At 40.5% G+C, this 11,874-nt stretch overlaps 1 protein-coding gene across 1 annotated transcript in view; it reads left to right on the top strand.

Moving 5' to 3' along the window:
• The window catches only part of crtc3 (CREB regulated transcription coactivator 3), a 260,948-nt gene that overhangs the window by 224,942 nt on the left and 24,132 nt on the right, over positions 1 to 11,874 (top strand). Inside the window, exon 11 of the mRNA XM_051920224.1 lies at positions 2,742 to 3,010. Within this exon, the coding sequence (XP_051776184.1) occupies positions 2,742 to 3,010 (269 nt within the window). The remainder of the gene's footprint in view (positions 1 to 2,741; positions 3,011 to 11,874) is intronic.

Here is an 11,874-nt window from a genome sequence, read left to right as displayed (position 1 = left end):
TATATATATATATATATATATATATGTATTTGTGTGTGTGTATGATTCTTACATACATATTCTTAGATCAGCCCATTTATGACATTTTTTCCTATATCTAAACATCAAGCCACTAGTGAGTACATATATAAGTCTTTGCCACATAGATTTTAAATATCTCTGTAGGCTAGTATGGGCAAAGTGGTGGCTCTGAGGCTAGGGATCAGCACCAGCAATCGGAAGGAAGCCAGTTTGAATCCCGTAAATGCAAGAAGTGACTCTACTCCATTGAGCCCTTGAAAAAGGCCCTTAACCTATAATAGCTTCATCCTGCGTATAACATTAACCTGCATCTAGCCCTGCAAGCAGGTCCTCTAATTTGCAGGGAATATTTGGAGGTTGGTGGCAGGATTGGCACTACAGCCACTGTAAAAAAACTTCACACTGTTCCAGTGTGGTGCTGAGGTGTCACCCGTTTCATGGCTGCACTAGGATCCCAATCTAGGTTGTTTGCCGTGTGGTGGATGTGACACTGTCCTGCAATCAGCGCATGCTCCCAACCTCCTCCTCCTTTGTAGGCTAGTAATTTTTTTCCTGTTCTATAAAAAGGGTGATCAGGCTGATCCAAGTAACCTTAGGCCAGTAAACTTAATGTCAGTCACAGGTAAAAGGTAAAATTTGTTAGCAAATACTCCTGCTTGATATTTTCCTAGGAGTTTTAGAAAATGCTCAACATGGCCTCAGATGAGGATGCTTGTGTGTCACTTAAATGCTGGAAATCTATGAGGAAACAAAAAAAGCATACTATAAGAGAGGTGCTAATGGTAATGGTGAGAGGAACTTTTTCAGAATTAAGTGATGTTAAAATTGGTGTTTCTCCGGGATCAGTGCTAGGGCCACTGCTCTTTTTTAATACACATCTGGATCTGGACAGTAATGTAATCAAATAAGCTGGTTAAGTTTGCAGATGAGCCAAACAAGGTAGAAGTGTTGATAATGTAGGATAAGCTAAATTGTTAGAAAAATTTGGATAGCATACAGACTTGGCAGATTTGTGCCAGACAAAATTTGACATAACGAAATGTAAATACTAGGAAGCAAAAATGTGAGACTTGAATGCACAATGGGAGGTCTGAAATTTGAAACGGACCTGGGAGTCATAGTGGAGTTGCCCCATCTACATTAAGGTAGTGTTCAGAAGTGATCAAGAAAGCTATAATGATGTTATACTGTATATCACATTGTGCGAAGTGTAAATCAAGGGAGGTTATTCTTACATTGTATAATATACTAGTGAGGCCTCACCTGGAGTACTATGTATAGTCTTGGTCTCCATATTGCAAAAAAGATACAGCATTTCTAAAGAAAGTCCAGAGAAGAGCAACTAGGCTGGTTCTGGGACTAAGAGCTATGAGGAAGGGTTGAAGGAGCTGAATCTTTTCAGTTTAAGCAAACAGAGATTAAGAGAGGACATGATTGAAGTGTTTAATATTATGAAATTAATTAGAACTGTGGATCCCTGTTGTTATTTTAAAATAAATTCTGCAAAAACAACATAGGGACACTGTTGAAAACTTGCTAAGGTCTGGTTTTGCACAATGTTAAAGTTTTTCCAGAGACAGATGGCATAAATTGCCAAGTTGTGTGGTGGAAGGTTAGACTTTAGGGACTTAGAAATCTCAGCTTGATGTTGCTTAGGGGATTCTAGGTGAACAGGACAGACAGGCTTGTTGGCCTGAATGGTCTGTTTTCAGCACATGTTTTCTTATGTTTTATAATGAACACTAGTAAGTAAAGCCAATAATGGGAGCTTCTGCTTGCCTAGTCCTTTCTGCTTTCTGACTGGAAACTCTTCACTATGCAAGTTATTCCTTGATTTTGTATATATTTTATGAAAGTGTTTATGATATCCCTCTATTTTAGATCTCTCAGAAAGAGATTTCTTCAAGTGAGGATTTCTTTCCTGTTTTCAATAAGTGGTGTTACAACCCCTTTTCAAAAATCTTAGTGCCTATGGGAAAATGTTCATTTTAACTCCTGTGATTTCTTTCAATGATTAATATATTGTACATTTAAAGTGGAGAAAGACGAACAAACTGTAATTGCCTTTACTACACTATTGGCACGTAGACTTATCTTGCTCAACTGGAAGAATCCTAACTCTCCTCTTTTAAGTCGGTGGGTAACTGATGTTATGTACTGTACTATTTGAAACTGGAAAAAATCAAATTTGCACTTAGAGGATCTGTGCAGAACTTTTTCAAAGCCTGGCAGGATCTAATCAATAAAATTTTAGAATAAGCTTTTAAAGCACTGAGGAAGCAGATTATCTCCCTTTTTTCCCATTCATCTTTATTCACTTATTATTTAATCTATTTACTTATTTTTACTAGCTTTAAGTTTTACTCTGCTGGCCTAGCTCTCTTTCTCAGGGGTGGGGGTTGATTTGTTTTCGTTCCGATTTATTTGTATGAAATGTTGTGTGATTTTAATAAAATCAATAAAATAAAAAAAAATGTACTTTTAGACTGGTCATGCATGACATATTATTGGAGGGCAGGCACTCTACATTTTTCTCATTTAGGTCTTTAAAACTTAATTATGACTTCTGAGTATGTGAATTTGACATTGTGAACAGAAACTGGGGAATATTAGACTAAGCACCAGGAAATTATATGCTTAAATGTTTACTTTAATTTTAATATAGTTACATTACATATAATTTAATACCCTTTGTCTATTTATTATGCATCTTTGCGCAGGCATCTCTCCATCCTTGAACAATCCTTCACTCCAAGCCCCAATTAAGAGTTCCCACCTTCAGTTTCCTCTCAGCAATCCCTCAGTTAACATGCCTCTGCGATTTTCTTCACTTCCGAGTACACAACCGGGAGGCCTAAGTGGATCATCACGTCGGCGCCATCGTACACCAGTCAGCCCTCTTACTGTGTCACCTGGTGTGGAACACTGTGTGAGCCCTACCATGCAATTCCCTTCTGCTATCTCACCATCTGTATCCTCTATAGCCCAGGTGAGTTGCATTTTTTTTCTCTAAGTGCACATTCTAGATGGGCTTAAAGTGGAGAAGGACAAACAAACTGTAATTCACTATTGGCATTTAGACTTATCTTGCTCAACTGGAAGAATCCTAATTTACCTCTTTTAAGTGAATGGATAACTGATGTTATATATTATCTGAAATTGGAAAAAATCAAATTCCCACTTAGAGGATCTGTACAAAACTTTATAAACTGGCAGGATCTAATCAACTACAGTAATCCCTCGCTATATCGCGCTTCGACTTTCGCGGCTTCACTCTATCACGGATTTTATATGTAAGCATATTTAAATATATATCACAGATTTTTTGCTGGTTCGCGGATTTCTGCAGACAATGGGTCTTTTACTTTCTGGTACATGCTTCCTCAGTTGGTTTGCCCAGTTGATTTCATACAAGGGACGCTATTGGCAGATGGCTGAGAAGCTACTCAACTTACTTTTCTCTCTCTCTCTCATGCTCTGACATTCTCTGCTCCTGACGGAGGGGGTGTGAGCGGGGGGGGCTGTTCGCACACCTAGACGATACGGACGCTCGTCTAAAAATGCTGAAAGATTACCTTCACGTTGCTCCCTTCTGTGCAGCTGCTTCGTGAAGCGACATGCTGCACGGTGCTTCGCATACTTAAAAGCTCGAAGGGCACGTATTGATTTGTGCTTGAAAAACAAACTCTGTCTCTCTCTCTTTATCTGCTCCTGACGGAGGGGGTGTGAGCTGCCGCCTTCAACAGCTTTGTGCCGCGGTGCTTCGCATACTTAAAAACCAAACAGCCCTATTGATTTGTTTGCTTTTCTCTCTCTCTCTGACATTCTCTGCTCCTGACGCGCACTCCTTTGAAGAGAAAGATATGTTTGCATTCTTTTAATTTTGAGATGGAACTGTCATCTCTGTCTTGTCATGGAGCACAGTTTAAACTTTTGAAAAAGAGACAAATGTTTGTTTGCAGTGTTTGAATAAAGTTCCTGTCTCTCCAACTTCCTGTGTTTCTGTGTAAATCTGTGACCCAAGCATGACAATATAAAAATAACCATATAAACATATGGTTTCTACTTCGCGGATTTTCTTATTTCGCGGGGGGTTCTGGAACGCAACCCCCGCGATCGAGGAGGGATTACTCTATCTATCTATCTATCTATCTATCTATCTATCTATCTATCTATCTATCTATCTATCTATCTATCTATCTATCTGTTTACTTGTTTTTCCTACTATTAAAATTTAATTGTGTTGGCCTGTATCCAGCAGGGGGTGTTAGCTCCCTTGTTGGAATAAGTTCTTTTGTAATTGCGGCGTGTTACATAACCCACATCTATATAGATATGATATTATAAGGTGATACCCCTCCCTTACTGATACGGCAGTGAGAAATCGCATAGGAGAAATAACTTAGCTTTCTTTAATGACGGTTTACGCAGCACAGCAGACGAAGGAAGCCATGACAAGAACCCAGTTCGGGAGTGGGGGCCTGAGGTATAGAGTCTGCCATTTTTGTCACTGCATTGGAAGGATTGGATGACGTTATCTTCCATTGGCTTCAAAGGTGTGCCGGGCAATGTTCCAAGGCTTTATACTTTTTCTTCATGTGCAGGCCCCCACTTTGATGAATCATGCCATTCCAAACAAGGCAAAAAAACAAATTAAGTTTCATGCTGACTTTGACACACAAAAATAGTATACAGTGCCCATTTTGTCTTCTAATGCTTGCCTAGCATTTCTAAATGATGAGCCCTGTGCTAAATCTGGCTTTGTATTAGCTGTGCATTTGAGACAGAACTGTACACTTAATGGGTTTGTATATGAGTATAATGTTAGTGGAAGCTTACTACACTACATGACACAGTTTACTATTTAGCTATTTTTTTGTCTGATTAAAAATAAGCATAATCAAAACCAGGTACTGAATATGGACAATTTTACACAATTTTATAATTTTTAAAATATTTTCTATATCATGTGTGCTGAACAAGTCTGCTCTGACTGTTGGCACTTTTTTTTTCTTTTCATTTTATTGCCTAGAATGGGTCAGTTTGTGATGAAATTTAGGTGAATTTTAAGGTGTTAGGGTTTTTTACTGTAAAATGTGTATAGCACACAGCATATCCTGCTCCAACGACATTGTGTTTATAATGAATGCCTATAATATTGCATTTAGAAATCTCAAATACTGGGGTTTGTTATTTTCTACTAGCCATATTGATCTCCTAATTCCATCTCAGGCGCAAACAACTTATAGAAAGAATTTTGCCACCTGCAGGCCTGGAAAGATATAAAAAATTAGAAAATAGAATCTACTGTGTTCTGACCAGTGTAACCATGAAAATCACAGTGTCTTAGGAAGAACAATGCTTTTAGGCTTGAATCAGTGTGCAGACCCCACCTAGCTGTATTGAGGGAAACAAAGAAAAACAAGCATGTAGTGTCAAGGTTACGGGCAGTGAGACTTGAATAGCCCATGCATAAGAACAGTAAACCATTAATGAACAGAGCAAGAGCAGGTAATAAGAGTATGAACAGGCACAAAATGACAGAAACAGCATCTGAGATTAAGAACAATATATACATTATCTAAACATGTTTATCCAGAGTAGGATCACAGGAAACTTGGAGCTTACCCAAGAAGGTTTGGATGCAAGGCAGGAAAAATCCCTGGTATGCAATATGTATGGTATGGCTGATGTTAAGAACAAAAAGAATATGAAAGCTATCTATTTTGAGAGAGAGAGAGAAACATTGAAAAAATGGGGACAGATATTTTAAAACGTAATTCTACTACTGGATTATTTTCACAATATCAGGTATTTTGAGCTGTGAATATTAACTAAAAAAGATAAATTAATAAATATAGCATAAAAAAAAAACCATATGTTTAGGTTTTCATCACTAGGCAGACTCTCTTCGCCTACCTACCTGTAGTTCAGTAGAGACATTGGCAACTCAGGAATTTTACAAGGTATGTATAGATTCATTGTTAAACGATGTTTTTAAAGCAAAGTGATTGGTCAGCAGCAATATGCTGATCTTGTATGATGACCTAGTCAGTCTCTCGATCAGTGCCGTTTTAATTTCCAAAAATAGTTTTTGTTGACCAGCACATTCCGATTTCAGGCGTTTGAATTACATCTTGATGTACAACAAGCACAAAGAAAGGCGCACACATAAATCACTTTCTATTCCACATGCTTTACACGTGTATTCAGCTTGCTGTGTGAACACCCACCCTCCGTTACCAGCCGCCGTTCACTGGATGAATGTGCGGGCGGCTCGTGGTAGATGACTTTCAGTTTTAGAGTTAAAATTTATAAGGGTTAAAAACTAACAGCAAGAATATTCATTCAAAAATTGAAATTATTTTTAGTTATTTTATTTCAGTTAGTCGTTCGAGCTACTTTAATAGTTTCGTTTAGTTTTAGTTTTTCATTTTTGGTTTTGTTAGTTATTTCAGTTTACGAAAATGTTTTTTTAATAATAGTTTCAGTTTTGATTTTAGTTTTCGTTAACTATAATAACCTTGGATGTGAGATCAGCCCTTGTAAAGTGATAAAGTTTTCATTATTTGTTTTAAATTGCAAGTATTATTACCCTTCAATCACAGCCTTTAATGTAATCTGAAAACACAAATAACTTAAGCAAATTTAAATTGAATTGGAACCATGAGTATATACAGTAGACCCCTGCGAAGACACAGTTCAGGGTTCATGGCCTCAGTCGTTCGCGGAGTTTTCCTTAGAACCTAACTAATAATTGTTAGCGGAAACCGCAAATATCCTCCGCAATTTTTTTATGGCTTTTTTCGTGGCAATACTGCACTGTAGAGAGAACAGGAAGCAACCATAAAGGAAAACGCAGCTTGGGATGGTGAAAGTAGCCAATAGAATTTGAAACTGTAACTCCCAGCAGTCCCTGCAGTGGCTCTAATTGGTCTTCTGCTGAGGGTGCAGGGGCTGTTGGGGTCAAAGGATGTCGGCGCGGCTTTTAAAAAGGGGGCAGGTGACCAAAAGCAAAAAAAAGTTTTTGCAATTTGTGTTTCAAGTTCCCGTCTCTCTGCCTGCCTTCTGTTGGGTTACCTGTACTTATTCATTTTGTTCTGGATCGTTTTGTGGTTGGGGTCTGGATTGTCTGCTGTCTGCCTGTGTACATGAGGACTGTAAGTGGATTCATTACTATCCTGTGAAGAAAGGAGCGCTCCTGAACCTGTCCACCCGTCTTCACCATTTCAGGAACTACCGGTAGAACTATCTATCTTCATCATTACATTTCATCCGTTGCCGTTTTTCATGGACTTTACTGTGTGTTTTATTGGTGCTTTGTTGTTTTTAATGTATAATCGCCGTAAGGGGAACAGGGGTGGTATTGTTGTTTTCATTGCATTCTTTATTTGCTGTTTGATTACCAGTTTGCTTTGTTTTTGTCTCTGTTTATGAGTGTGTGCGGGTCGGGTCAAGGCTTGGTGCGTCCCTGGAATCTCCACAATAAAAATAAATCACAGTCTTGTTGACGGTGTGAATCTTAGCGGCACCAGACTGCTACAGTGCTATTCATTTCTCCTTGCTGCTGATTGACTGCTGCTCTGTGACGCATCTCCAGCTGAGTGTTCTCGTGTTTTCCATTTTGTTCTTCTTAATCCTTAAACCGCCACAACCGGCTGTAGTCATTTCCCAGTGCCATTGCCAGCACATAGGAGCCGAGTATATTCGGTGACGTACATTCATTGAAAGCCGCAACCGACTATTATCGGTTCCCAGTACAATTTACTCGCACACCAGAGCTGATCAATCAGTACCATGCATTCGTTGAACAGCCAGCTCATGACCACTGTTGGCCCCTTTAGCCTCACTGTCTCTGGGATTGAGCTGCTGCACTAGACTAGCCTGCCAGCGTCAGCGTTTACCTCTGTGTGCTTGCATGCAGCCAGTTTAAGTGTAGTTGGCTCGTTGATTTACTAAATTTCATCAGTGGCGTCAGTTGCACCTTGTACATATTGTTCCAGTAGTTTTTTAAATAGTTTTTACAGTTCATTGGCAGTGTGTAAAATGATCAGTGTTGCAGTAATTGTGATGCTGTTTGCATGAAAAAAATGTGTTCCATTAAAATTTCACTTTTTCTTTGTGAATTGTGACGTGCACTTAAAATGTGCAGCAAAAATTCGCTTCGGGAACCTGAAAAAAATAAATTTGATTGATCTTAATGCTGACATTAAGAACTTCTCCATTGCTCCCCATCTTTCTTCTGTCAGTGAATTAGTCAATTATTACAACAATGGGCTCCAGAACATCCTTGAGACCCATGCCCCAGTTAAATCACGAGTGGTCTCTTTTGTAAAATCTGCCCTATGGTTTACAAGTGAGCTTCGATAGATGAAAGCAGCTGGGTGAGCCCTTGAGCGGTGTTTTGTTGCAACCAGTTTTAACGGCCCACAAATTAACTTATTGGGAACACCAAAAAAACTACTCCAGAGCACTGACCACTGCCAGATCTCAATACTATTCAAATTTAATCAATAACTTTTTTCCGTGATAAATCATTTACTCAATCCTCACACCTACGCCTGTAATAATTTCACAGAGGAGCAGTGCAATAATTTTATTGAATATTTCACCTCTAAGGTGGACATCATCCACTCCTCACTATCTGCCTCCAGCCCTCCATCGTTGGATGTTCATATCCAATGGGCTGCCTTTCCCAGTTCCTCTATACCACAGTTAAAGAAGTTGAGGATGAGGCCTTCAACATGTTCATTGGACCCTTTTCCTATTCCTCTGGTAAAAGCTAATGTATCAGATATAAGCCCTCTTATTGCTGATCTCATTAATCACTCTCTCCAGAGCAGCATAGTCCCACTGGCCTTGAAAACCACAAAAATTAAACCTTATTTAAAAAAATCCTCTTTGGATCCTGAAGTGATAGCAAACTATCGTCCGATCTCCAACCTTCCATTTTTGTCTAAGGTTTTGGAAAAGTTGTTCTGGTTCGGCTTCAGGATCACCTCAAAAAAATCAATCTGTTTGAAAAATTTCAATCTGGTTTCTGAACTTCTCACAGTACAGAGACAGGCCTTGGTCAGAGTCACCAATAACCTCCTGATGGCTGCTGACCAGGGCTCTCCATCATTCCTTATCCTCCTGGATCTCACAGCTGCATTTGATACTGTAGATCATAATATTCTCCATCATCATCACTATATAATTGGACTTTCTGGCATTGCTTTGGAGTGGTTCGAGTCCTACCTTATAGATAGGGCTGAGTATCTGGTGTGGAGACTGGCTCGGACACAGACAGGCAGACACGTACATGTCACCCAACACACGTTTATTATACATCATATTTACAGTTTTCTTGCACAATCCAGTGCCAAAGCACCAATCACCCCTTTTAAAGTCCTGGCCACAACACAATGCCTTTCTCTTTCTCTGGTCCGCCTCCACTCCTCTCCAGCACGCTTTGTCTTCTTCCTCCCGACTCTCGCCCTGACTGGAGGGAGGCGGCCCCTTTTATATGCCCCGGATGGGCTCCAGGTGCATCATTAGGGCCTCCGTGGCCACACCCCTGTGTGGCGGAAGCTCCCAAGGTGTTTCCGGAAGTCCACCAGGTGCTTTCAGGTTTCTTCCCCCCAGCACTTCCCGGTGTGGCGGAAGTACTGAGGGCCAACACTCCCAAGGCATTGGGGCGCCCCCTGGCGGTGACCACGGGCCCCTACAAGGCTGAGCTTCCAAGCTCCGTACCCGCGGTCCCCAAAGCCACCAGGGAGGACGCCCCCTCGTGTCCTGGAGGAGGCACAAGCCCTCCTCCACTCCTCCTAGGCGTCCCGGCCGGGCATGGATGCCCGCCGGGCACCACACTGGCCTTTGGGGATACTAAATCTCATACCCACACTGTCACCTGTGGGGTCCCACAAGGATCAGTCCTTGGGCCGACCCTTTTTTAATATCTATATGCTACCCCTGGGTCACATCATCCGCAAGCATGGAGTTTCATTCCATTGCTAGGCCGATGATGCGCAGCTCGATGATACACAGCTCTATGTGAGACTGGATTCGACTTCTCTTACACCTCCATCAACTCTTTCCTCTTGCTTGAATGAGATTGAGGCCTGGATGTCCAAGAACTTCCTCAAGCTGAACAGCACCAAAACTGAATCTCTTTTAATTGGCATCCCTCATCAACTTCGTTCCTCTGTAAATTGTATTTCCTTTTCTGACCGTACCATTACCCTCTCCCCTTCAGTTACAAATCTGGGTGTCAAGTTAGACTCCCATCTGTCATGTGATGCACATGTCCATCACCTTTGTAAAATTGCATTCCTTCATCTCCGAAACATATCCAAACTCCGTCCCTACCTCTCCCTCTGTGATGCTGAAAAGCTGGTTCATGCCTTTGTCTCATCCAGGCTGGATTATTGTAATGCACTCCTCATCGGATCCCCAGCAAGAGCCTTCAAAATAGTGCTGCAAAAATCCTGATGAGGGTGCGGAAATATGAACACATTTCACCAATCCTTCGGTCACTTCATTGGCTCCCTATCCATCTCCGTATCGAATACAAACTCTGTTTGTTTACTCACCAGTGTATCCATGGAAATGCTCCCCAATATCTTAAGGAACTCCTTATACTACAATCCACTGCAAGAAACCTCCGTTTTGCAAATACCTACCGCCTTCACCCCCCTGCGACCAAACTTCATACAATGGGTGACCGAGCCTTTGCAGCTGCTGCTCTACAGCTCTGGAATGCCCTACCAGAGAGCCTAAGAACACAGCAGATTGTGGGCTGTTTTAAAAAACAGCTGAAGAATTTTCTATTTAGGAAAGCTTTTTAACAAGAATGCTATAATTATTGTTGTTTTATCTCTGTTTTTATTCTCGCTTTGCCTTTGTTTAAACTTTTTATGTAACACTTTTGAGATTTACTGCTAATGTAAAGTGCCCTATAAATAAAATGCATTATTATTATTATTATTATTTAAAAAGTATTTGGCGTCCAGGGATGAATTAACCCCCGAGTATGTGGCAGTTTAAGGGTTAAAGCCCCAAGATGCCTTCGAAATGTCCTGCACCTTCTAAGGCTTCTGGCAATGAAAACACGCTTGCATGAATTACAGCACATATAGTGGTAACATTGGTATTTTACATTTTAGCACTGCGGGTGACATATCAGTACAGTACTGTACAATATACGGGTTTACCTTTACATTCTTTTTTTAGGTAATGTATTAAACTGAGGTTGAAATGAAATTAAAGTGTTTTGGGGACATATTTAGGGTTTAAACTATAGAAGTAGACATTTTTTTAACCACATCCATAATTTGCGGTTTTTCACAATTCGCATGTGCTTTAGGAACATAATCCCCGCGAATTTCGAGGGTATACTGTATAGCATGTCAATCCTATGCACGAACATCCATGCAGTACCTCATAGAGATGGAAGAGACATAATGATAGCACAAAAATCCACCACTAACTGATGATTATAAGACATGTGCTATCTCTGCAAAGTAATTGCTTCCCCATTTCAGTGGCTCTACTCCTTGAGAAGGCTGGGACACATGCTTAGGATGAACTCAGCTAAATGGTCAGCATCTAGTCAAGGTGCTTACCTGTGATGAAAACTCTGTTGTACGTGTCACTGGATGCCATATTCAGACGAACACAGGAAGTAATTGAAAATGGTGACAAAGTACATACTATACTATACAGTGCCTGTTACAGAGCTTGCATTATGAGGTTGAGACAACTAGTGTGCCATGCCTGCAGTATTTCTTAGCTTGCATTGCAATTTCTTTTCTGTCCACCAGATGAAGTACATAGCTATGAGACAAGTTATGTGCCAGAACACTGGCTCTT

The sequence above is a fragment of the Erpetoichthys calabaricus genome, chromosome 17 (assembly GCF_900747795.2).
Source record: "Erpetoichthys calabaricus chromosome 17, fErpCal1.3, whole genome shotgun sequence".
In the NCBI taxonomy this organism is placed as follows: Eukaryota; Metazoa; Chordata; class Cladistia; order Polypteriformes; family Polypteridae; genus Erpetoichthys; species Erpetoichthys calabaricus.
This window is presented reverse-complemented; position numbering and strand designations above follow the sequence as displayed.